At 40.5% G+C, this 27,626-nt stretch overlaps 1 protein-coding gene across 17 annotated transcripts in view; it reads left to right on the forward strand.

Annotated features, from left to right (window-relative positions):
- PDLIM5 (PDZ and LIM domain 5) overlaps window positions 1-27,626 on the forward strand; it is a 131,749-nt gene that overhangs the window by 23,875 nt on the left and 80,248 nt on the right. For 16 of the 17 annotated variants that reach the window (XM_048049428.2, XM_048049435.2, XM_048049436.2 and 13 more), the window contains exon 3: window positions 16,268-16,419. In XM_048049428.2, the coding sequence (XP_047905385.1) occupies window positions 16,268-16,419 (152 nt within the window). Of the gene's footprint in view, window positions 1-9,735; window positions 9,853-16,267; window positions 16,420-27,626 lie in introns of those variants that run through there. The other variant, XM_066996377.1, reaches the window with a different exon arrangement.

Below are 27,626 nucleotides of genomic sequence, written 5' to 3' on the forward strand. Positions count from 1 at the left end.
CTCCACACTGCAATTAAGCACTGCGGATTAAAGAGGTGTACTTGGTTTACTTATGCATCTGAAGGGCTTGAAATGTAACTGCCTCAGCAGTTAGCATGGGGGTATCATGCTCTTCAGTGTGAGTCATCGCTACAAAATCCTGTGCTGCCAGTACTGTTCTTTCCCTTGGCATGTTTAGTTTGTTTAGTTAATGAGAGAAGCACTTCAGAGGTAATTAAATGCTTAGTGAACTTCATGGTAGTGAGAGGTTCCTATAAATGGGAGACTGAGGTCCTCTGAGTGCTCGGGGGCAGCAAAATGTCTGAAGGCAACAAGAGCTGCTCAGCTGTTTGTGCTCCTGGATGAACGAGGGCCTGTGCCATAGGAAGGTCTCTTCTGGGCTCACAATCAGCATCTGGCAGCCAGCATGGCCAAAACTGGGATGGAAGCTTCAAATCCACCAGGCAACCCAGCACCAATGTTAGATGGGAATTATTTGTATGCCTCATTTGACCAATAACTCTTGGTCAGGCCAGCAAATATCCAGTTGTTGCTGTGCTATTAGTAAGAGTGGAAGCTCACATGTGTGCAATGGAGTGTAACATTGTCCTTGCTGCTGCTGCTGCTCTTGTTGAGGAACATCATCCTAGTGACAGTGCTGCAGTAGCTGTATCCATCATCCTCTGTGTCTGCTTGCGGTGTTCATGCGTTTACTTGGAAGCATTTGCAAGACTTACCTTCCCCACATGTTGTGGAAGGCATCCCTAACTTGGTTGCTGCCATCTTCTAGATTTTAGGAATATGTGCAGCAATGTGCTACAGTCGATGTGTGGGCCTGGAGGAGGCCGTGCTGCTTTTTGCTTCACTGGTGTTAGCACTGAGCCTTCTGTATTGAACTCTTTGGCAGCACAGCCGTTAATGTCATTGTGGTCTCTGGAGTGTGTTGTGGGGTAGAAGGGCTCTGGGCAGACCTGGGTTGGGGAGATTAAGTGTAAAGCTAATCAGCTGGTATCAGATTTGCAAGGGTGGGTTGTCACCTAAATGCCCAAGCTTTGTGTAACATCAGCTCAGGTTCTGTGCAGAAACACGTAGTTTGGTGTCGCGGTTTCAGGGAGTGTGCTCAGACCTGTTTATTCTGTGTTTCTGTAGTGGCTTAGACTTTCAGAGCCCTCCTTTGCAACAGAGACTGCCAGTTACAGGAGTTTTCTTGTGGTAAGGGACCGGACTCCAGGCTAAAGCTGCGAATGCCGTTTCAGTTCATGCTCCGAGTAATCTGTGTTGCAAGAAGGAAGATCAGTGTTTTAGTTCAGTCTGATTGCGCTGCCAGGCCACAGGGTGTTTTTATGTGAATGGGAAAAGAGAAAAACTCTAAAGCCACACTAGCCTAGTATCCCTTTACCTCATCTGAGAGTGGGAATGAAGGGATGCTTCTGAGAAATAGTTTTATTTGCAAGGATTCCAGTTTTATTCATTTTCCTGCTTTGGTCTGTTTAAATTTTATGTGTGGCTCTCACCTGTATGGTTTGCTTCTGTTCCTTATCTCTACTCAAAAGGCAGTGCCAAAGTTAGCTCTGTAGGCTGAAAGCTGACTTGGATAACGTTCTTCTGAGACATAAGCTGTATTTTATCTACTGTGAAATCAGCCCTGTTGAACTAAATAGACATTTTGTTAGAGCATTCTTTGATTTTTTTTTTGGTCAAGAAGAGATTGCAGAAGATGTTCATCTCCTTTGATTCCTGTGGCCACGTGGCTATACATTGGTGGCTTGTATCACAATGTCCAGAGATGAGAAGCATGGTTCTTGAAAGTGTATTGCATTCTTCTACAATTACTGCCTGAAGAGGTTTAAGGGTAATCCTACTGGAAAACTGGAGGACAAAGAAAAAACACCTCCACCAATATTGCAGTCTTTCTTGTTCAGGATTCACTGCTTGTTATTAACAATTGCAAGACTCCCGCTGCTAGTAATAGGAGCTTAGCTTGGATGTGATTGTTCCAGGTTAGCTTGAATTATTTTGTTAGTAAAACAAAGCTCTGAAGTGAAAATTCGTACATAATAAAATAATTCTGGTAACAAATTCAAGTGAGGATATATCTTCATATTTTTGTAGCTATTTAGGTGTTTATGTATTTATTCAAATGTCTTATCACAACGTGTTGTTATTAATGTGTGAAAATCCTATGTTGCCAGCATCAAAAGTAAGTTTAGGTATGCTGTAACTGTGCTATGTTGCCATTTAAATCTGGCAGCTCAGAAGACAGAGCAACCATCCTTGGGCTGCCTGGGAAAGCCAACTTTTGAGTGGGTTGGAGGTGTGGGGCTGTAACCAAACACGGGTGAGAGGTATTAAATGCTTCCAGATCGTTCAGCCTCCGCAATGGCCAGGCAGGACCGTGTGCTGTAAATCTAGGACCTTCCTTTGGTGGCTTACGTAATTTTAAGATATGTGATGCCTTCTAATAGGTGGCCGGAGAGGAATGTATGAAGCTGCTAATTTCAAGGAAGCCATGATGAATGGCTGTGTGAAGAGCTCAAGTCTCTCTGTATCTTTTTTTTCTTTCGTTGCCCTGCTGAACCCATTTGGCTGAATAAAGAATGACATAGATATATAAATGAGGAAAAAGCCTGCTCCTAAAATTGGTTTGTTAACCAGGCAGCAAATATGCAAACAGTGTGTTTTAGGATCGAAGTGGCATGACCCTTAGTGTCACCAGCTCATATGACAGGTGGGCACGGCTTGCCAAAGGTCACCGGCTGCATGTTATATCTCCCTTTCTGCTGCCGTACATGTGCTTATTCTTGCCTTCTGCCCACAGAAGTGGGAGTCAGTATGCTATTGCTGTTTGGGGGCTGATGGCCTCAGCAATGGTCTTTAGTGGGAATCCATCAGATTTTTCTGGTGGCCATTTTGTGGCAGCCTTTGAGCAATGTGTCATATCCTGGCCCGTGGTGGTTGGGCAAGGGGAAGGACCAAAATATTTCTACCACTTATTTTTTTATGTGCCTGTAACCTAAAGGTGGAACCTCAGCCATTCTGGAAACGGTTTGCATTCCCCATCTCACCGGTCTATGGGAGCAGCCATCTTCCCCCGCTTCAGGCAATGGGCACCCACATCCCTTGCTGAACTGGGTAACAGGTTCAGCTTTGGTAAACCTCCAGATGGGCAGGAGTGTGAATCTGGAAGAACTCTGCTAGGGAAGCTCTCCTCCTCCACTTTCCAAGATGTTTCTTGGATATTTTTTTCCCCAGTAGATGAAAAGACTCATTCTTGAGAGGCCCTTAGTTGTATCATATTTCTTGAATTTGGAAAACAGTGAAGAATATCGTTTGAGATTAAGATTTCAGCAATGAATATACTTGAAGATTTATTCTAAATACCATTTTAATTTGGAAGTATCTTTTTATTTATTTATTTTTATTAGAGTGTACAGAGCATAAATTCTTTTACACTTTCAGCTTGCACCAGAGTCTTGCTCATATGGAACCCGGTGGCTGTTATGCAAGTGGTCAATATTTAGTACTGTTATTAGCATTTAACAAAAGAAAAAAAAAGTTCAAACCTGCAGACCTTCTATACCATCTGTCTTGATCACTTTGGAGAAATGAGCAGATACTGGGGTTTGGTGGTGCATTGTTTAACCTGACAAAGCTGTTGCCCTGCTTTGTCTATAATCAGCCTTGAAGAGAAGATTTTTTACAAAATGCTAAAACGGTCTTGTTTTCAGCACCAAAATTCAAGACTGGAAATTATTTAATTTTTTATTCTCCTTAGATGTGATTGTGATGTAAACTTTACAGTGAATATTTGTGGTAGATATGTATATATTATTTTTTTTTTCCAGAATGGAATTTCAAAATGTCTTGACTTGAGTTTTTGTAGTATAGGGTCCAGAGATCATGACATATAATCAAAATAAATAAATAAATACAAATTTGCCAGAGAGCTGACATGACTATGGGGCTCTATTTTTACAGGATTCCTCTAGAAGTTTAGGTATTGAGTGGCTGGGCACTTTGCACTGCACGGTGATACACTGAGAGCAAGTGATAGACCATTGTGAGGAGTAGATTTGAAGGACTAAGTTTTCTTTATTGTTTGTGGTGGTGTTTTTTTTCTTTTTTTTTCTTTTCTTCTCAGAGTTATTTGATAACTAGCTTCCAACTTTATTCATTGTTTAGCTGTGTGGGTAACTTTCTGGATCTCCAGATGTCCAACTAGCAAAACACATGTTGTGGCATAACTCAGTGCAACTCACAGCAATGAAACTCAGAAGGCTGCAAAAGATGTAGACAAGGTTCATAGTGGCAGCAAATACACCAGTGTTTTCCTCTCTGGAACTTCAGTAAGGAAATTTTGCAGTGGTTTATATTCAGTCTTAATTTTCAGTGCGTTTGGCAATCAGATGCTTGGGAGAATTCGCCTAAAATAAGGGTCTTTGGTTTTGCAGTGAGAGTATTCATCCTAATTTCTCTGGACAAGTGTATTTTTGTCACAAGCTGCCTGAAGAAAATGCTGATAAACTTCATATGGCCTTCTCATACAGGTTGTCAGCAGAGAGGGAAGAATGCCTTTTCATTTCTAGGTGTACGTCTGTGTGTTAAAAATACATAGATTTTTATTTTAAAATTTTATTTGTTTGTATATATGTCAAAGAATCACAGAATGGTTTGGGTTGGAAGGGACCTTAAAGACCATCCAGTTCCAACCCCCCTGCCATGGGCAGGGACACCTCCCACCAGACCAAGTTGTCCAAGGCCCCATCCAGCCTGGGCTTGAGCACCTCCAGGGATGGGGCATCCACAGCTTCTCTGGGCAACCTGTGCCAGGGCCTCACTGGCCTCTGATCGATTGTTAACTATTCAGTGTTTTGAGTGTCTGTATGTATAAATGTATATTAAAAACCAAAGCAACATCAACAAAAAAAAACTGCAACTGTGTAATCTGAAGTCATGTAATTGTCATGTTCGAGGTCAAGCAAACTAGAACTGTTATAGAACAGAACATAGAAAATTATGTATGTTCTGTATATACATGTAAACTAGAAATGCAAAATTAAATCTGAAGTTGTTATATGTTCTCATGAGCTTTATTAGCTTGTGATAAAGATTTTTGTCTTAGCTATAAACAGCTGGAATGAATTTATTAAACAATGTGCAACTCCTTTAAAATGTGTTTCTTATTTTCTGAGGGTTTTTTATTGGATTTTTTTTTTCTGCGGTATTTTATATGTTGGGTGTTTAGCCAGTAAGTGTCTGGCTTAAAGTAAATGTCTGCTCTAATATTCCCATGACATATAAAAGGCAAGATATCCACTAGGACTTACTAATGCCTCCTATTTCTGTTTTATTTCTTCGTGCTAGAAGTTTGTGCTTGACTAATCCTGAGGAGTTCTCTGTCCACTGCTTTAAATGAAGGCACAAACATGTACGGCTGTTGTTGTTGATCTGGAGAAGGTTGTATAAAAAAAAAATCAACTCTGTGATGTTGAGGCAGTACATCATCTCCTTCTTTCAGGCTGTGTTCAGAAGTTGCTGCTTTTTCATTAATGATGTTTGCAAGACTGCACTTTGATTCTCTGACCAGGTTGCAAAACCTGCCAGCTGCTCCCTTTCTTGTTTTTTCTCAGCTAATACAAATTTTTCCTCTTCTGTCCTGGCTGTCCCCAAGTTCTTCCCGTGTGGTTGCCAAGACATCTTCCTTCATTGTTGCTTGAATTACATCACCATCCTCCTGCAGTCTCTGAAATGATCTCTTCTTTCCATCATTTAGTAAAAATTTATTGGTCTTTCAGTCACATTTGTATTTCTCACATCTATTGTGTCACTCCTGGTCAGGATTTATGTCACTAACTCAGAATTTATTTATCTATTTATTTTTTTCCCCCTATATATGACTTCTATATATGTCCTAACTTTTTATGGAGCTGATGCAGTGGCACCCATTACTGCCTATGGGTTTAAACTTGAAAGTAGATTTCTGCTAGAGGTTTAGCAGAGTCCTGGTTTGGGATAACGGTTAGGTGAGCTGTACTCCCTAGACAGATTTTTTGCCCATAAGGAATACTCATGGTGCCTGAACTTGCCCCTGTTTTTCTCTTTACTTATGTGGTGCAGATTATCATTATCTAAATTATACAGTCTTTGAAGCAAGTAGGTTGTTTCTTACATGTTTATTCATGTCTGTTCTCTTTGTGGATAAGAGAAAGTGAAACAGCAGTTGGTATATGATGAGGCATTCGATTTGTAGTAGCATTTTCCTGCCACTGGTGAAGCTGTATTAGTTTCTGTCAGGTCAGGTTTCAGTTCACACTTCCCCATGTACTTCATCTGTTCACTTTGCTTTCATGTGTGGGATTGCTTCATGAGTTGTATTTCCTTCTCACCACTGCCACGTGTGAGACTCCTCTTTGCATCCTTCAACTCGTCTTCCCATAAGAGGGACTCCAAGGCAATAAAAACAGGGAACTCTTTAATTTAAATTACACAGAATAAAATATTATTCTGTTTGTATTCCTATGAAAGAGTGTATTCTGGAAAATATGGGGCAATGACATTATATTTGATGCAAGAAAGGCATATCCTATTGAGAGGGACCCTGAAACCCGTATGGAAACACAATAGGCTAATAAGATTATTAGGGAGATGGATGTTCAGTTAGTTGCATTAATTTTATCATCTGTAAATGAATAAAAATAATCCTGTTCGGGAACAGAGGAAGTACACAACTATATGCACTGCAGGGATCTTCATGTGTATGGCCTTCATGCTGTGGAAATGATTTATTATTATTATTTTTTGTTCTTCTGGAAGAAGCTGAGCTCAGTATCACTTGATACACAACTTAAGCACAATTAGAGAAAAGCTTTGGTTTCGGTTAGTTCAGGAAACTCCAGGAAAAAAAAAAACAACAACAACAAAAAAAAACCACTAATTTTGTAATTTTCTAAACTGCTCATTCCAAAAGAGAGGCAATAGCAGTCTTCTGGGTGTAATGCTGTGTGCTCTTGATGGCCAAGACCCTGGCTGCTGCCTGCCAGGGACGTGCCAGTGTCAGCAGCACTTCTCATTGTTTGCTGTAAAAATGTCAGGTACTTGAAACTTCTGTTTTGATGCAAGCCAGGTGGCTCCTAAAGTGATATCTCTTCAGCAGTCCCAAGTAGTTGCTTCGGTTGTGGGATTAATGTGTTGGGCATTCAAAAAAAAAAAAAAAAAAACAGCCCTGGAAGAGAGACTCTACAGACTCGCAGCTCACAAGAGCTAAAGCAGCCGTACAAAGTTTATATTACATTTCTAGCTACGTTTTCATTCCATTTCCTCTTTCTGTCTCTCTGAGAAATTAACTAGGCAATAATTTTTACCCACTGGCATATAGTCTCCCAGGGAGAAACCTGGATTAGTTCTGTAAACTCTCTGAACAGAAGAATAATCTTCAGAGAGAAGCCAGCCAGTTAAAATAAATAGGGCTCTGGGGCATGCCGGCAGTATGGGAACACAACTGAGCTCCTTGAGAGAAGGCTTACTGAAAGCTCCTAATTTACGCTTCGAAATATCTGCAGACATTCTGGCACTTAACTGTAAATCACTTTCCGTCACTGAAGTATTTAGAAAATGTATTTTTTTTTTTAATTGCCCACCACCTTCTTCTTTTAAATCTGACTGTAGCCATGATATCCAAATTGTTTTGCCATCATCCTTTCAGCAGCTTGATTTTTGACATCACAACTTTATTTCTTCCCCAACTCAGAATATTACTTGGGTCCCCTGAATATCAGGATACACAGGTACTGCCCATCTCAGTGACAATTTTTATTCTTTTCAGAGCCTTAGGTGGCTCAAAAAAGCAAGACCAGATGCTTAGCTTTGTTAGGTGCCAGTAGAGATACGCTTGCATAGAATAGTTTTTTTATTCCTTACATGAAGTGGATGAGAGTTTTGACTCATTTTAATAATCCTTTGAATCCCAGAGGGTATATACGATTTTAGCTTATATCTCAGTACCTGAATAACATGTTTAAGCTACATGTAAAATGCATAAATTATATCAGAATTGATTACTGCTTGCTTAGTTAATTGCTTCCCTTTCATAGAGAAGTTAGAGATGAAGAAGACACTTTTTGTGAAGCCGTCTGCCTCTGCTTCCTGACATCTGCAGCAGCTGGGGAGGCACAGATGAAACCTGCTCATGGCAGGTCAGAACTGCAAGGCACCCATGATCAGTCAAGCCGTGACAAGTGAGGGATGGCACTAGCTAATAACCCTTTGGCATCAGAACGTGGAAACTGTTCCTGCTTATTAGCAACCTGTTCTGGGGCAAGCACAGGAAGTTGAGGGCTTGTTCTTCTGTTTCATCCCCCTGGCATTCAGGTGGATCTGTTTAGCATCAGCTGATGAAAAACAGAAGACGGCGTATCCAAAAGACCTAAGCATCGTGCAGTTATCCTATTCTGTAAACTCAATCAATGGTTTTAGATTTTATTTGGCATCAACCCAATTGTGTGCGAGAGTAAGTGATGCTGCGTGGTGCCTCTTCTTGCAGCAACCATCTTCTTTGTGCTCCTCTGTAGGTGTGTAGCTCTGTGTTTGGTGCGTGCAGGGATGAATGAAGTGATTGATGTGTGCATGTATGTGACAGTTTACAGTTTTTTTATTTTTGTGGAGGACTCGATAAATATCAAAGGTTGAAATACAGCGAGAGAAAAAGTTTAAGAAGAAAAGAGAGGGTTGAAACCATATGTCTTATGTCTGTAAACGATATGTCCAGAACACATGAACCCACACTCATTCTCAGCCATGTTTGTTTAGAAAGAAAACTCCAGCTTTGTGTTAGCTTTTGTTTGACACAGCTCCTGAATGTGGGATGATAGGGATACATGGCACAATCGCGTTAAAATATATGTTGTTGTCAGGGTTACTGCCGAGGATAAATGGCAGAACTGAGAATGAAAAGCGAGATGTGGTTTTGTGGGTTCCTCACTAGCGAAAGGCTTGAATGCCTGTGGGCTCCCTCCAGCCTTTCTCTGTGGGCTGCAATAAGTTGAAGAGCTGTCTTGGGGAAACTTCAGCCAAGCTGTCAGCTGCTGTGCTGCAGCAAGGGAGCTGCTGAGAGTGGAAAAAAAGGGATGAAGCAAAGCAGGAGGACCTGGGAGGGCAGGCTGGAGGCATAGGTAGTCCTTTCCCTGGGATGGTAGCCGATGGTGGGGTACAGAACCAGGTTGAGAAGCATGATTAATGCTTTGCTTTATGCTTTTATGTTACATGTTGTCCTCAGTGATGGTTGGTGTGCTCTGATCACCCTGGACTACAGGTTTATCCATCAGTCTGGGAGCACCTTCAGAGTTACAGGGAGAAGGCGGCAGGTGGATGATGGGGAGCCTGGGGCAGTCTTCTGGGGAGAGGCAAGGGCAGGGTTTCCTGGCAGTGGGACATAGCAAAATACCCTGGTAATCAAAATTTTTTTGACCTAAGCTAATTCTGATACCCAATTGGTTTGGGGGAAACCTTCAGCATATTTACAGGATTGCCTCATAACCCATTTTGTAGCTGGTCGTGTCAGCGGTTTCCACTGCAAACCTTATATTACAGCTCTTACACCTCAGCTGTATAAATTTGATCTGGACTTTAAAATTGGCATGTACGTTCTTGATTTGGAAGCGAGTATTAAGGCTGGCTGGCTAATCTGTTGGCTATGTGAATAACACTGCCATAGTAAAGGCTGTGAGGAATATGATACAGCTCTCAGTTTCCAGCGAGAGCAGAGGAAGCTCATTTGCCACAAAAAGCAGGTGCTCTCCTGACTCTTTCAGTACTTTTTATCATGCAGAAGTGGTAAGCTAGATCCCAAGGGTACCAAACCTGTCAGGAGTCCAGAGTGTAAGTGGGGTTTTTGCTTTCTGACTTGCAGGGAATGAACAAGGGGAGCAGCTTGGGCGAGCTGCCCCAGGAGGTAGGGCTGGCTGGAGCACAACACTACCCTATTTGCGCTCCAGGATTTGGGTGTTAGACCCCAGGGCAATGTGCTCTCGTGTCTGTGGGTTGCTTTGTGCAGGGCACATGCCCTCGTGTTTTGGGGCAGGCTTGTGTGCTCCAAAATGACAGCAAGGGTTTCTTCCCTGAGCTTGCAGTGAACCACCGAAGGGGTGCTTCCTGGTGTACTTGGAGCTCTACGTGCATTTGAGAGCATGCTGTTAAATACCACAGCAAGGTGGTACTTTGCTCAGGTTGAGCAAGGTTAGGAATAAACAGGGGAGTAACAGGTCACGAGTGTAAATGGTAGCATCAAGTGTGTTATAGCAGGGAGATAAAGCCTCTGCGGTTGGAACATCTGCGTGCAAGAGCAAAATATTTGATAAAGGGAGGTTGTCTATTTGCTTAGTTTGTGGTTCTGCAAAGTTCTCCTGTAACATTATTTCCGTATGTGGGTGTACATTTTTTTTTTCTTTTAATACTTTAATGTAGGAAGAATGCAGGCTGAAAGGGAAGCAAGAGTGGTAGTGATTAAAGGTCATTGTCTGGTTGACTTCTGTTCTGATTATGCATTTTTTTTTTAACTGAATTGCTATAGGCAACCACACACCAGAAATGCTTGAGGGGTAAAAATCAAGCTGGAGGGATTTCAGAGAGCCCAGTGAGTTTTAAATTAGGTGCAATGAATGCCATTCTGTGAGAGGGGAAGTTACAGATGACATTGAAGGATGTTTGTGTCACAGGGGAGCATTATTTGCTGTTGGACTACAAAATAGTTTCTTTGGAAAAGTGGTTGTGATGCACCACCACGCAAGCCGGTTGTAGCTACGGTTGATTCAAGGCAGGCGGCGTGGGAAAGATAAAAGCTTCCATCTCTATTCAAGTAGACCTTTGTCTTATGAGTAACTGCAGTCCGAGTGTCTAATTTAGTACTGCATAAAAGCTAAGTAATGATATGGTCGAAAGAAGAGATTCTTGTCAAGTTTTCTTCTTAGTCATGTGAGGAAAAAGAGATGGTTATATGCTAATTAGAAATGAGTTAAGCTACAAATTGCATTGATTCAGAGATAGGTGTGCATGTATGTGCACACACACAATTTCCCTAGAAAGAATCTATTAAAATACCTTGTGAAAGTGGAAAGTATTTTTTTTTAATTATTTCTTTATGTTGCTTATTGCAAAGTGAAATGATAGGCTAGCTAAAATTTAGCTCAACAAAGCGGTCATATTGCGGTATGTTTTGGTCCATTTGCTTTTAAAAATCTGGGGGGTAGAACTGTGCTGAGATATCTACGTTTGGAACGTATTTTCGAACAATATTTGCAGTTTTGGAATTCTGATGTTTAAAAAAAAAACAGCAGTGAAATAATTGGGTTCAAATAAAACTCAGGTCTATTATTAGATGGGTGATTTTATAAGTGTTTATTAGAAAGCGTCCTGAGTGTCTCTGGATGGCGCAGACTGGATTTTGGCTTTCAGCCATGAAGCTGATGGCTGCTGAGGGATGAGAAGAGGTTTGCTGCTGGGGACTGTGGGAGTGATTGGTCTCAGCAGGTGCCTGATCACGAAATGTCTCTCCTGCTTGCCTCCCTCTCTGTCTCAAAATGAGCTTCCCAGAAAATATAGACATGCAACTAGGTAGGAGGAAATGTTTTTGGTTTGGCAATTTTGTGGTTTTAGAAGTCTGCTGCGTAACATTAAAAAAAAAATGTAGCTGTATTTAATTCTTGATTTTAAAAAACTTTCCTCTTACTGCAAGTACAGAATTAAAACAGATACATCAAGGATTTCAAGAATATTTCTGCTGCTTAGAAATTAGTTTGACTCACAGGTAGCCTGTTTTGTAATTTTTAACAATGGCACCTATTTTTTTTTTTTTTAAGCTTCTCTGTCTGTTGGATTTTTCAGGATGTGGGTGGAAAAAAAAGTGAAATCAATGGAGTTAGTTTCCACTGCGATAAGGAATATGGGGAACCTTTCTTTTATTTTTGGTTCAAATATGTAAACAGTTGTACATACAATCCCCAGTATGTATATGAACTTGTTGTTTGTAATGATAACATGCAGTTAGAGAACCTAAGAAATGTCAAAAACAAGGCTCCTGGGTATAAAAATATATCTGCAGTGAGGAAAGTGATCTTAATTATTTCAGTGTTCAAATTCCTACTGCTGTGTTCAGTGTGTGCTTATTTTAAATTATGTTTATGTATCTGTTGCTCTGATTGTATTGCTCTTTCCAGTATCTGCCATAAAACTGTGCCCTGTAGCTGTACCACTAGCTTGTTACAGCTGCTTCATGAAGCAGGGATGCTGGCCGGCACTGCCAGGGAAGACTCGTGCTGGCGATGAGATTTCCTAGAAGTACCAACCTCACCTCCCTTCATTAGTCAGATCTCTTATCCCAAAATCTGTAGGTGTTACTTGGAAGTTTTATCCGCTATATAAAGATAAGGAGATTACTGCTCTGGCATCTCTCTGCATATACGGTTCTTGAAATAACAGTCCAGTAATTTGTTAATTCAGCCGTGTCTGTGACGTTCGCTATCTATAAAGCAGATTCAGTCCCCTGCTTGCACGGCAGGTCTCTCACAGACACAGCCTGAAGCTCTCCCTGCTTCCTGGGACGTCTGCTTTTTTTCCCATCTTCAGGACATGCTTCCCAGTCCTATTTTTAATGCAATTTCAGCTGAAAATTTTACAGCTTTCTACCACTTGTGCATGCAGATTTTCATTGCCAGAAGGCAATTATTTAAGAGTGACCTCTTGAAAAGCACATCATCTGGTTTCTTGTGTGTTGGCCACTAGAACTGCATAAAGAAAAAAATGAGTTTTATTTATTTGTTCTATTTTACACTTACATGGAAGGTGTCTCTTCCTCCCTGCCCCCCCCCCTCCCCCTCCCCCCCCAAAAATATTGATTAAGAAGCCTGCTTTTGGAGTCTTGCTGCTCGAATGCTTATAGGTTGCTTTCTCATCACTAATTACATTGTATGTGGATTGTGCTCGTTTGCCTATATTCTGAGAAATCTGGATTTTATTCACTTTAGCAGTCCGACTACAAGGCATGGTGATCCTTCTGACCTTTAGCTTTTAACACCCTTACGTTCCATTCCCTTTTCCAGACATTGCTGTCAAATGTCAGTAGCAGTTTAGAGAACTGTTTATGGCCTTTTTCCCCCCGCCAAGGTTTGAGGATCTTCCCTATAAATAGCTATGTTGGTCATAGTGTTCTGTGTGCTCATGGGGTTTCCTGACCTGGGTTTTATAGTAATTGGCTCTCTTACCTCAAAAGTTGAGTCTGAACACCAATTTTTTGAGGAGTATTGGCTTTGTTGTTGAAGTCTCTTGGAAAATGATCCACCACAGAAATTGCAATTCTGATGAATTTAGCAAGCCCAGAAGTTTTCTTAAATTAGTGCATCTTCTTTTTCTGTCTGCCTTCCTTGTATGGCATTTGCTCTGCTGCCTTCCACTTGTTAGCACCATTCAATTTCAACTCTGGGTGAAATATTTGTGTTCACCTACCATGCTGAGGGACTAACTGCTATTTTGAATCTGACGAGATGACAAGTCTTCCTACCTTTCCTGCTTCCCCTTTCACTAAGATAATGTACTTGATAAAATACAATTAACACCAGATAGAAGGATTTTTCAGGGTTGGTTTGAATTTTTGGCTGTTCTGACTTGCTAATGATTGCTACTATGAATGTCTGTTTAATAGTGACTGATGTGGGAAAATGCCAGCCATGACCCACTGAGTGTGAAATCTGCTTTAAAAAATATGTTGTCAAATTATATAAGTTTTTTGGAGTATTCTATTGGCACTTGTCTTGCAGCATTAAGCAAAAGTGTTTGTCTTCAGATGCTGTCAGATACATATCACAGCTGTCTTGTATTGTCCCTGAGTTTTTAAGAAAGACTTAACCACATCTAGTAGGCTGATGGTGTACTTTCCACAAGGTTATTGACAGGTGACATCCTTCTCATATACTGTTTATATACAAATACAAAAAGTCCCTTGTATTCTATGTGTATCTAACCCTTTGCCAAAGACTGTTTTCAAGATTTAGCCTTACTTCAATTGTTATAGAAGTGTTGTGGAGACTGATGACTGTAGTTTGTGGCTGGTCATTGTTGAAAGGGGTAACTTCTTGGTGGCTACTGGATGCACTAAAAGAGAGGCTGTAGACAATGTGGATGAAAGGCTTACTTCTGCCTCCCCTGGAGAAGTCACTTGCTAGTATGTGATTGTTGTCCAAGGAGAACTCCACTTTTGGAAATAAAGATGAAGTAATTTTGTTACTTCAGCACCTCTCTAAAAACATAGCACTTTTTTTTCAAGAAATAGACTCACACTTGCATGCAAAAAAAAAAAAAAAAGAGTTGTGAGGTTTTGCATGTGTAACTTCCAAGCATAGAATCATAGCGTCATTAAGGCTGGAAAAGACCTCCAAGATCATCTGGTCCAACCATCACCCTACTACTAATGTCACCCACTAAACCATGTCCCTAACAGCCACGTCCAACCTTTCCTTAAACACCTCCAGGGACGGTGACTCCACCACCTCCCTGGGCAACCTGTTCCAGTGCCTGACTACTTTTTCTGAGAAGAAATGTCTTCTACTTTCCAACTTAAACCTTCCCTGGTGCAATGTGAGGCCATTCCCTCTAGTTCTATCGCTAGTTATCTGTGAGAAGAGGCTGACCACCAGCTTCCCACACTTTCCTTTCAGGTAGGCCTAGCAATGAGGTCTCCCCCGAGCCTCCTCTTTTCCAGACATAACAATCCCAGCTCCCTCATCCACTCCTCACAGGACTTGTGTTTCAGGCCCTTCACCAGCTTCGTAGCCCTTCTCTGGACACGCTCCAGGGCCTCAATGTCCTTCTTGTAGTGAGGGGCCCAAAGCTGAACACAGCACTCGAGGTGCTGCCTCACCAGAGCAGGGTACAGGAGGACGATCACCTCCCTGGTCCTGCTGACTACACTATTCCTGACGCAAGCCAGAATGCCCCTGGCCTTCTTGGCCACCTGGGCACACTGCTGGCTCGTGTTCAGGTGAGCATTGACCAACGCCCCCAGGTCCTTTTCCTGTGCACAGCTTTCAAGCCACTCTGCCCCAAGCCTATAGCTCTACATGAGGTTGTTGTTGCCAAAGTGCAGGCCCCGGCACTTAGCCATGTTGAACCTCATCCCACTGGCCTCTGCCCATCCATCCAACCTTTCTAGGGCCCTGTGCAGGGCCTTCTTACCCTCTGGCAGATCAACACTTCCCCCCAGCTTGGTGTTGTCTGCAAAATTAGTGAGGGTGCACTCAATTCCCTGAAGAAGCAATTACAGCTTCTTGGCTGTAGGAGAGGGAATACAACTGGAAACAAAAAGGGAATTTGCACCACACAGGACTGTTCTCTGTAGCCAGATATGAAGTGATCAACAGCTTGAGTACCATGGGTATGTCAGTGCGTAGATCTTGCTATGTGTTGCCTTATTTTTATTTCTATTCTTGGTAATTAAGCTAGTTGAATTCAAATGAAAAGATTAATTTATTGTTCAGTCAGGGTCAATAATGTGAACTTTACAAAGGTTTCTGTTGTTAAAGTGCTTCATTCAAGTGGACCAAAGGCAGTTCAATTGAACTTCAGCAGTGACCTTGATCAAAGACGCGAACTTTTCAAGAGGCCTTTCTTATTTCCTAATAAACCTACCAAGAATAAGGCAAAACAAAATCCTCTAACTGGCCTGTCTGCAGTGTTGAACTTTTGACTTTCTAGTATTTGCAGCTGGGGAAAAGTCAGTTTCACTACTGATGACGTCTTCCATACACATGAGCAGCCATTGACAAATACATAAACTTTGAATAGATGGCTTACATTGAAAATCTAGTATAGAAAAAAATGGTTTAGCCTTCCTCTTTCCTCCTTTATGAGAAATTTCTGAAGTGAAGAGATAAGAAACTGAAATGTAGCATCCAGGAAATTTTGTGTGCCTATCCTTGCTTGTGTCTCTTAGTGAATGTGCACAGCTGTCAGCCAGAGAAGTAGAAGTGGAGTTTGATTTTGAAAAATGGATAATGCTGTGCAATGCTTTTCCTGTCATTCACATGAAATAAGAAATTATAAATATTGCTTTACCAGAAAAAAAGATTGTAGATATACTGTAATTTCCACAGGAACATACTCACAAAGGAGAAATGATAACTTTTTATTTTCCGTTTCCGTTTCTATGAGCACCACAGTGTATAAATAATCTTTTGAGGTCCTGTATTCAAGGAATATAAACGTAAGTCATTCAAGTTTCTCATTTGCCACTTTCATGGTATTTCAGCTTAGTGACGGTGGAAAGGCAGCCCGAGCACACGTGGGGATTGGCGACGTGGTTCTCACCATTGATGGGATAAGTACTGACGGGATGACTCACCTAGAAGCACAAAACAAGATCAAGGCATGTACAGGCAATCTGAACATGACTCTGCAAAGGTAAGGTAGCTTTTCTCTCTCTCTCCTTTTTTTTTTTTTTTTTTTTTTGGAAGGAGAATTAATCATCATCGTAACAGTTGTTTGGAGGATAAAAGCATGTAAGTGGTTTGGCAAAGTGCATAGTGTTAAATGGCCGTGATTGAAAGATACACTGCTGTAGCCTGAAACATGTCTTGATTTATAGCATTTTAGAAAACTTATTAGTTGTTAATTACATGAATAGACAAAGACCTTTTCCAACCTTCTGTCACCTCCTCTATATTGTAAGAAGTCTATTTCCTCTTCATTTTGAACTTCAGTTTCATTAACAGTTTTTAATTAAAAACAGGTCTCACCAGGCTTTTTCCCCTCTCTTCCTCCAGTTGACTAGGGGCATATCTTTTTGTGTCAAGTCCTACATCATTATTTTATTTGTAAACTTCCCGTTACATCTGGCTGCCATAGTGTCATTCAGCTTCCTTTCTGAACTTCCTGCATTTGGAACAACAGCTAATGTGGCAGATCAGTCTTTTTTTTTTTTTTTTTTTCCCCCCCTCAAGGGTCCTGCAATAGTTTTGGTTGAGTATATTCCAATAAAAATTTTCTTGAACCATTAGTGGTGAGATTGCACTATTGCATAGGATGACTATCTGGTCACTAAACAAACAAGCACTGAAAATGACGAAACAAAATGTGAAATGTTCTTTTAAACAATTAGTTTAGGACCTACTACTAGAGAAATTATAGGAGGCATTAGAACACTATTAATAGAAGATCTGATCTTATTTTTGGTTAATGAGTTGATGTTGCATGTAAATGGTAACAAAAAGGCAAAGTTAAGGTATGAAAAGCAGTCAAAGTGAAGCAAGATATAATACTCAATGCTCCACAAAACTGAACTGTGCATTGGATTTTGGTTGAGGGGAAGTGTGTTCAATTTTCTTCAAGACAAAAGTGAGGTACAGCATTGACCAGTTCCAGGAATTCTGTCGTCTTAGTAAATAGTTGGCTTCTTCATAGGTCTATTTATTTAAGCATTACCTTCCAATATATTACCTCCATTTGAATCCCCCTGCTACAGAATCACGGATTTTTTTAAACAGTCAACTCTTGAGTTACATGGATGAAAATACTGCAGCTCAGTGTTGGAGCGAAATGTTTCCCAAAATGCTGCTGCTGTTACTCAAAGTTGCAGCCTCCTTTTGCTAATTGCAGTTTCTACTATAGAAGTTAGAGCTTGGGCCAACCTCCCCATTCCGAAATGTACTGTTTCTGGAATTTCAGCATACCGCTGTTACCATGGGACTATATTTTGGGTGAGGTTGGAAGAAGGGAGCTGGATGCTCATGTGCTGGTTAGTGGAACCGAAGCAGGAAGAGCAGCAGCACAAGAAATTCCTTTAGACTCTCAAAAGTCTCCCGGGGCTAAATATTGGCTTTTATTAGAAGACTGCTATTTTTATTTAATGATGCGAGTGAGCATCTTGCAGAAAAATTGGCCCCTGAAGCCATCGCATAATGAGAACCATCTTTTCTTGTTATCAAAGAAAATAACAGCCGTTGTACCCTGCTGCTTGTGCCCTCCTTCAGCAGTGCAAAGTTCTTCAGTGAGTGTTAAGTCCCATAACAATATAATTTCAACAGTTATTACCTTTCCTGAAATATTATCCTGCCTTTATTGAAAGGAACACCCCTCTCAGAGGGCAAAAATAAGAGATGACATGGCTGTAGGTCTGACTAATGTCCGGCTCTCCAGGGTGGTGGTGGTTGTTCCCAGCTCTACATGACATGTAGCTGAGTAGTTGTTTGAGCGCTTTCCTTTCTGAGAGGGTACAGTTTCGGCCTTGCTTGTTGTTTCTTGTTTTGTCTGTTGTCCTGCTGTACTTTGGTCCCTAGCTGCCCTTAATAAGGGATTCCTTTTGCTCAGCCTCCGAAGAAAGGAGTATCTTGTGGCGTGGCTCATGCCTGGGGCATCTTCTCCAGTGAAACTTGTAAAGTTGGCATTAAGAGATTCTTGATGAAACAAAGGTATTATACCAGCTCATCAGAAGAATCAAGCGTCGTGTCGAGTGTGTCATTTGCTTTTCGGGTTCTCAACAAGGGAAGCAGGTCATTTGGAAATGCACTTTCCAGGATCCCACTGAGTCACCCCTGCAGGTAACCATCAGTGTGGGGGTTTGACCCACTTTCTCCCACCATTGTAAACTGATGGGCAGGGTTAATATCAGATATCAGAAAGGAATAGCAGGTGTGTCCCGTTCAGGCAGTAACTTGTCTGACTGGGTGCAGAGATGACTGCTCTGTGGTTTGAAAATCGAATTAATCATCAGTTTAGCCCAGTCCCCTCCTGTTCTCACCCTTCCTACCCTGCCTAGGAAGTGACTCACTGGCGTCTGCTACCTGACAGCTGAAGGCTAAGCTGGGTTCAGACTAGCAGAGATCAAAGAAATAGCCTCAGCTCCCAGCATCTGGGGGTGGGACAGATGTCCTGTCTCGCGGCTGTGCTGCGCTCCCATGGGCTCAGCTGATTCTAATTCTGCCTGGATCCCATGAAACCAAAGCCATGGGCAGTGCACTCCTGGCTCCCCTGCCTGTGAAAGATTTGCTTTGATGGATTATTTATTTTTTTAGGCTGGAAGATAGTGCTTTGGGAAGCTGGGTTGACTCAAACTAACTGCAGATACCGGTTGTCCATGGGAAGGATGACTTGAGGGTATAAACAGGGTGGCGAGATAAGGCATTTTAATATTGAGAGATTTCCATAATAGTATTCTTCTGTTGCTGTCTCTTCTCTTAAAACAAAACAAAACCAAATAAAGTATTTTGAGCCATTATTGCTCCCATGAAAGATTAAAGAGAAGATACTGTCAATGTGAAAACAGTGTTGGTTTTTAAATTTTGCTGGTGTCATAAATAGAAACGGAAAATCTTTTTTTTTTTTTTTACATATTGTAATTATTTTTTTCCTTTTAAACACTTGCGCTTTTGTATACTTCTACATAGGCTACTGATTGCTTGAGTTATGATGTGAGAGTGCTGAGGTTAGTCCTAAAAATATGTACAAATTTCCAGATAGTGTTCCTAGTTTTCTGCTGTTTTAAACGAAAACAATGATCAGTTGGTCAGTGCATTACTTTGGGTACCAAGAAAACTGGAAGGTTGTTACGGCTTGAGCTAATGGCTTTTGTAGCATGAGCATGTCCATGCACTGTTTTATGAAAGATGTGAAAGAACTCTGGTGAAGGTAGTCATAAGAACCAAAATGTTTTTCCATCTGGTACATTTCTGGGGGTAACAATAACCTTTGTTCAAGATAAATAGTAAGAAGTACTGTACACTCATCTACGGACGCTGTTTTATGTAATCTTGAGCGTGTGGAAGTGAATGTGGTCATACAGACTTTAGTGTGGTGTGAAAATAATTGCAACATGAGGAAAAATTGCTGGGTACATGACCTGCCTCACAATGGGACTGGCTGTGCAGCTTGCTTGGGAGAGAATAATTAAAATCATCAGAGCAATTGTTAGTTGAAAATAAAATTTATTTTATATAGTTACAGCTTTTATGTCTATGTATATAACTTAATGAATATATGTGGCAAAAACAACAGAAACAAGTCCTTATGACCAATTTCCATATTATAGATATTTTAACTTGTTACAACTTTGTACTGCTGATCAGGTTTTCACTTGACTTCACCTGTTCCTTATGGAAAGTGAATAAAATAAAATAAAATGAAGAGAAAGAAATTAAGGTGCAAGAAGTAGTTAGCCTGGCAGGCGTATTTAAAGCAATGCCTTCAGAAGCTTTGTCTACAGCTTGAAAGGAGTATGTTTATGGAGGCAGATGTTCACATACCTCTTGTGGAAGACCAATTTAGATGTTTTGTAACTTGTAAATGAATGTTAGCATAATATTTGAAGGGAGAAAGAAAGCTTCCTTTCTTCACGTGTAAGGCAAATATCACATGCTGTTTTTTTTAAAATACTTTATCTTTGCCACTGGAAAGAACTGGAATTAGAGCTGTCATAATTGAAAGCCCACTTTTCTTGGAGATTACTTAAATACAAATAAATAAAATTGTAGTTGACAGCTGTGTACAGCACTAGGTGCCTAATATTTCCATGTGATGGGAACTATTTTCAGGTAGTTGTCTTTAAAATTGATTAGTTCTGGACATAACTCTTCCTGGTTAGTATGAAGGTTATCATTTTAGTTCAAAACTTTGAAAATATATTTTGGGGATGTTATTTGTTCATTTTTCTTACTAGATATGGCTTAAAAACAAGGGAGTGTTTTTTCTTATTTTCTTTTCCCTTTTATAACAGGGGATTTTAGCTTTTCTTTTTTTTTTTTTCTTCTTTTAAACTTTAAATGCATTTCATATATAGGGAATTTTTCTTTGTGGTATGGATCTCTCTCAGATCTTGCTTTTTGCACCCCAATATTTTATTTTTCTGTTAAAGCCCTTTTGTCGATCCCATGAGGACAGATGGAAAACAAATGCTTGCTTTTTGGTTATATATTCATCTTCAGTAATTTAGCAAGGACTTCCATAAATAAATCTGTAAGTTACTGAAAGCTAAGAGCCATCACCTATTTAAAATATTGTTTTTGGGGACTGTTTCTCCAGACTTCTGCCTTAATGATTCTTTGGAATTGAGAATAATAATTATTGTGTATTTCTACTCTTCCACAGGAGCATGATACCTGTGAAAATTCTGGAAACAGTGGCAATCAGCACCACAGGGATTAAGAAAAACAAACAAACAAACAATAGAGAAAAGCCTGGAAAGTGGTGGTGTGGGTTTTTTTGTTTGTTTTGTTTTTATAATATGGAACTTCTCTAATTCATAAAACAGATCGCTATAGTGAGAAAATGGTAGTGCTATTAAATTTTTTTCATCTCTCCCTAAGAACTTAGCCCTATAGGACATAAGGCACTGGGATCATTTGGCTTGAGAAATGAAAGGAAGGAGGGTCCTTGAGGTTATTTAACGCTCTCTCGCTATATTGCAGTGCTTCAGAAGTCTTTTTTGGGTGCTGTATCTGAGCCGTGAGCAGTTACTCTAATGCTGCTTCCACCTCTGCAACAGTTGACTTCATGGATTGCAAATGAACGTGGTTGTTGCAATGCAATCAATGCCTATGTGTTTTTGTCTTGGTTTTGTCCAAGAGTCTCGTGTGAGGCTAGAGCCTGCGGGGCAATCTCGATGTCCATGTTGGCAGGACAAATTCAGAACCAAAGTTCAGATGAGCCTTAAGGCTGGGTTCTACAAATTGCTAAGCCCACGTATTAAAAACAGTGACATTTATTTTACCTTCTCTCCTGAGTATGAAATCTTTATCACAGTATTCTCCCTCATCTTTTCAGTTTTTCTTTCAGGAAATACAAAGTCTAGACTTCCAGCTTAAGGACATCTGAAATTCTCATGTTTTACGGTGGGGTAATAAGGAAAAACTGTTATGGATAATTTGATTTCTGTTTTGTAAGTTCGTTTTTCAACTTATCCATTTCAGAAAGGGTTGTCTGCAGTAAGACTAGCTCTGTATGTTTTTTACTCACTATTTTTATTGTTCCCAGTCTTGCTTTTAATAAAAAACAATGAAATGATATTACCATTTATTTTGTCAAGAGCCCTGATATGCTAGGGAAATGCACAGGAAGAAGAGCTTTTTGCTGTGAGTAATTCGTATTCTGACAAATTATATGGACAAAATGGATAGTCTCATTTCCATTTTGAAAATAGGGAAGTGAGACAATTTGATATAGACCAAGTTTTAAGAACCTTTTCAGTGCTTTGCTCCTTAGGTGTCAAAATATTCCCCTAATGTAGCCTGGCTGTAAACTGTTTTGTCTCACAAAAATAAAAATCAGCAGTGCAGGAGGAAATGGTACCACTGATCCCAAGAGCCAGGATTAGCTGTTGTTACAGAAATCAGAAGTCCTAAAGGTTAAAAGTTTAAATAGTCTCCATGGAAAGGTGAGGAAACAGTATAACCGCTAAATAAAATGTCAGGAGAGGTTCTTATAATAAAAGTAAAGTTATAATTAAACAATGAAATAAATTAAAAAGGAATCACTAGAAGAATAGAAGTATAGGAAGGATTTCAAACTACTAACAACACAAGTTTCACTTTAGGTGATGGTTAAGACTTGTACTTAAGGTTTATGAGTCATGGGTTGCTTGGGGTGGATATTTTGTTTCCATAAACCATATAAGGATAAACTTTATAAGAAAGCTATGATAAGAATGCATTAGGAAGTCTTATTTTTCTCCCACTTTGGTTTACTAGTCATCATTGTTTCCCTTACATAGGCATTTTCATTTTATCTTTTTTCTTCAGTTATTTGCTTTTTTAGCGTATAAAATAAGATTGTTTTTCCTGTGCTAGTTGAATATATGCACTAAATTTGTTTAAAAGATCTCAATGTGAGTCTTTTTTTTCTTCTAAATTTGACAATATATTTTTGCTGGAATTCTTTCTGTAATAATTCTGGCATTACTCCTCTTTCAAGGATGTCTAAACTGAGTGTTGGCTAATTAAGGAAATAGGCACCATTATCCCTTCTGAAAATGAGCTGAGACATGGGGAAAAAATACAAAACTTGATAGAGGTCTTATGGGTATGAATATGTAAATAACTATGCATTTGTTGTTTAGCTGCAAGTCAAAAACTTTGGCAACCTATTCCTCAATCCTAGATTGTTGCCCTCAATCAGTAATGTTAGTTTTGAGTAATTATGCCTGAAAATAAACTGGCCAAAAAATAGTGGTTCCCAGACAGAGGTTTGCTCTTCTTCTTTTCTTATTATATGTCGCTAGGCTTGGAGACAATGGTTGTTCAGGTAGCTTGCTCAGTAGAGCTGCTTACAATGTTGTGAAAATTTAAGCATTCTTGTTGAAATTTGTTATTGAGCAGAGACTTTTCTGGAAGTTTTACTAGAAAGTAAATGCCATTTACTAAATGTGATGAGGAACTTGTAGTCTTAAAGACTTGGTGTTTTAAAGGTATCTGTCTGAAAATCCAGCCCAGGCTGTACATCTTGGGAAATTGGTATAGATGTGTTTGGTAAAGCTTTGCTACTTAAAAACTGTGGCTCTTCTAGGCCAGAGTGGGTTGAGGATATTGGGCTTGCAAAGCCTGAGGCATGCGTGGCTGTGAGGGTGGGCATGCAGCAGCCTGTGCCAAGAAAAAAGGTGTTGGTGTGACTGTAAAGAGGGGCATGAGACAGGTTTGAAAAGTCAGGGGGGGAAGTGAAGGGCATCCAGAGAGGGAAAGAGGTGGAGTAGAGCAGATTGGAAAAGTATGAGAGGACTGGGGTGGGAGGAAGCCAGATAGGGTAACAGAGAAAGGCGTGAGTGGGCTGCCATCCACATCTGGAGCTGTCAACAGAAAGATGTCAAGCTCTCGGCTGAAGTATTTCTTATTTAAAAGAAGAAAATAAGAGCAGTTATATAAGCTTTCAGTAGTCTGTAAGCTCAGAACAGTTGAGGTTTGTGGAATGAATTAACTGGCTTAACGATGCAGGTAGAGATCTGTCTTGCTCAGCATATTAAAATTCCTGAGTCTTTTTGGTTTTGTTTCATCTTATTGTTTTGATGGAATTGGAAGCACCTTTCCCTGCAAAGAAGCATTCAGGTTACAAAGCCAGGTATTTAGAAATAGGAAAACTTGGTAATAGAAGAGCCTCCATTAAAAACAAAAACATATGCAGGAGAGAGCCTGCATGACCAGGCAAGAAAAGCAATAAGGCAAAGAAAAATAAAACATCCCTCTGAGCATATTGAGTAAAACTGTCTGGTGACTGTTCTGTAGTCCATCTCCTGGTTTCCAAATTCTCTATTCCAGCAGCACAGAACTCATCTGATTTCAGAAATCTGAAAACACTCCACGACTCTGACTGTCCGTGAGCCAGCAATGGGCCCCTCTGGTATCCTGAGCTGCATTAGGCAGAGTGTTGCCAGCAGGTTGAGAGAGGTAACCCTGTCCAACTCCTCCGCACTGGTGAGGCCTCACCTGGAGTACCATGTCCAGTTCTGGGCTGCCCAGTACAAGAGGGATGTGGGTCTCTTGGAGAGAGCCCAGTGGAGGGTTACTGAGATGGCGGACCGGAGCACCTGTCATACGAAGAGAGGCTAAGAGAGCTGGGCCTGTATAGCTTGGAGAAGAGAAGACTGAGAGGGGATCTTATCAATGTGTATAAATATCTGAAGGGAGGGTATCAAGAGGATGGAGCCAGGCTCTTTTCAGTGGTGCCTTGTGATAGGACCAGAGACAACGGGCACAAACTGAACCACAGGAAGTTCCATGTAAATTTGAGAGGGCACTTCTTTACTGTGAGGGTGACAGAGCACTGGAACAGGTTGCCCGGAGAGGCTGTGGAGTCTCCTTCTCTGGAGATATTCAAAACTCACCTGGATGCCATCCTGTGCAATGTGCTCTAGGTGACCCTGCTTGGTGGGGGGGTTGGACTAGATGATCTCCAGAGGTTCCTTCCAACCTCAACCCTTCTGTGATTCTGTGAAAGCTTTTGGGGAGGAGAGCTGTGCCAATCAGGCTGTAAGGAAGGGTTAGTCCTCCACTAGACCGTTAGGTCTGCTCTGTGACACTGGGCTGCTCAATGGGGCTGAGGAGAAATGCCAAGCTGGGGACTTGCCTGGCCTTCTGCACTGGTGGAGATATTTGGTATGAGGAAGAGGTGATCCAAGGGTGAATGCTCCTGGAATGAAAATCACCAACTGCTTTGGTTGGCATTGCCTTTGCGTCTGGAGGTAGCTTGACTTGCAGGAGAAACACTGCTGTGCAAGGTACAGCCACCAGGTGCTGGTTAGAAAGCCACTTTTAACTTGTAAATTTGCAGAATTTGTTTCTGAGCCTGTTCCTTCAAGTAAATACTATGAACTCTGTGCAGGCTCCTAAAGTTCTTGTCGGCTTTGTAAGCACCAACGTCAAGGCTTGGACGTGAGGCACTGCTGGTCTGGAGCCCGGTGGTTTTCACACCTCCCTCAGCTCTGCTGGTCATGTTTTGTTGAAGACTTCCTTGTCCTCTCAAAGCAAGGACTGTTGCCTTCCCTCACCGCATCTGAGGCTGCGACTATTGCTGTTTGGCTGAGGTACAAGGTGATAGCTGACCTGAAGGCTTGAAGGCTCATATGTTTACATCTTAACAGGAGCTTCTCTGAAGCTGAAAGGGTTTTGTGTGTGGCCTTTTATGCAGTATGTTGCAGTGCAAGCAACTCAGTCCCCCTAGGGCCTTATGTTTTCATCTGGTTTTGAAATTAAGCAGTGTTGGGCAGAAGACTGTGGGAAGAATTCAAAGCTAATGGAGATGCTGGTTTCTTCTTTGCATGCAGAGGTGTCTTGGTGCATAAATGTTTGCACTTCTTGTTTATTGGAGCTCAGGTAGAAAGTTTTTGCTCCTTGTTCAGCAGCTGAACAGGTTTTGCTGGCTAAGCCATGCCTTTGGAAAGTCTGCCCACAAACTAAATAAATGGAAGGGTTCATCTCTTGCTTCCAGCTGGAATTCAAAACCTTTTGTTGTGCGCAGCATTTTGCTGCACGTCAACTGGCAATTAGATGAACCACAAAACATTCTGCAGCTAAATGAACCTAACAAACTAAAGGGTTGCCTTGAAGATCAAAGGAAAGTTGCTGGGATGAAAATGGAAGATTGCAGGGTAAAAATGGAGTTCGGTGGTTTCTGTTTTTTTGTTTTGTTTTGGTTTGGTTTTTTTTTGGGGGGGGGGTGGTCCATACACATCTGCCAGAAAAATGGGTGGGAGTGAGGGCTAGCTAAGTGATAGTAGCATTCCACATGTTGGGTACATTAGAGCTTTGTCTGGGATCTGTAGGGCTGCAACGAATAAGAATTTGTAAAGGTGTTTCAGTAACACAGGAATATAAAAACATAGTAAATATATAGTGGAGAATGCCAGTTACCATGGGCAGATCATTATTTACTGAGCATCAAAATGTTTCCTTCAACTTTAAGTTTAAAGACTTTTTTTTTTCTGTATAAATATATGTATGTAACCAAAATTATAGTAAAAAATAAATATATATTTCCCCCCATACCATATCATTAATACAAATGCAGGAAAAGCCTGGTTATACACAGCACTTAAAAAAAAAAAATGCAGGAGTCAAAGAAAATGAAGTAAAGAAATAGCCCTGGAATTAAATATTTGTTTCAGTGAAGAATGAAAAGGAAGTATGCGATGTCTTTAATGTCTTTTTTTTTTTTTTTTTTCCTTCTTCTCCTGGTTTGTTTGCCCCCAGGGAAATGAAAAGGTCACCTTTAGATTGTAGCAATTGAAGCAAATTTACTTTTGTGCTTTATGTTTTTTTATCTACGTACCATGGTGGGCTGAACCACAGTACAGTCAGATTAGGAGGAGATTTCAAAATCCCACCCTCATTGACAGGAAAATAAGGAGGTCGTCATGAACTCTCATAAACTGAGAGCCCATAAACACAGTTCAGGGTACCTGTCCTCATATTCTGAGTCCTTAATGGAATAAGCATTAGCCGGTTGCAAAACCCTTGGGGGGATAGCTCAGATTTTATGATCCACAGAGGTTTATGAGCAGCTGGGTGGGAAATTTTGCAAGTCTTGTGTAATCTGAGAATCCTCTGCTGAAAACAAAGGGAGAAAGTGGTGGGTTCTCTGTCTGCAAGGGATCAAGTTATAACTAAAGGGCCTTAACCAGTATTCTTGCTTTGTGCTTTAACTAGTGAGAAATGTCTATACCTTTGCTTTGTACAGGTCATTGCATAGCACAACCAATCTGACAAATATGGTTAAATCTAGTGCTAAAATGTGTCCTTTATTTAATTTGCTGTTTTCGTTTTAAAAAATAAGTTGTTTTCAGACAGGGAAGTAAGATTTTTTTTTTTAAAGCGATGTGATTTTGCTGACCCTACCTTACTGTAAGATCAGAAATCATGCATAATCTCTCCAATATGTCAGAGAATAGAATAAATATTTACCACTTGTTATTATATAAACTGTATTCTTTAATTCCTATGTTTAAGATGAATAGGATAATAATTGCCTTCTGAAATAGTTCTGCTAAATGTTTGGGGATTAAATTACTCTGATGTACAATGATATGAGACTTTTTAAAACAAAGACTCAACTGTTAAAACAAAAATGATATGGTGAAAAGGATCGTGCAAGTTTTAAAAGCAGTTTTACAGAAGCAAAACATTAAAAAGTTCCTG

This window comes from Anser cygnoides, chromosome 4, assembly GCF_040182565.1.
Source record: "Anser cygnoides isolate HZ-2024a breed goose chromosome 4, Taihu_goose_T2T_genome, whole genome shotgun sequence".
NCBI lineage: Eukaryota > Metazoa > Chordata > Aves > Anseriformes > Anatidae > Anser > Anser cygnoides.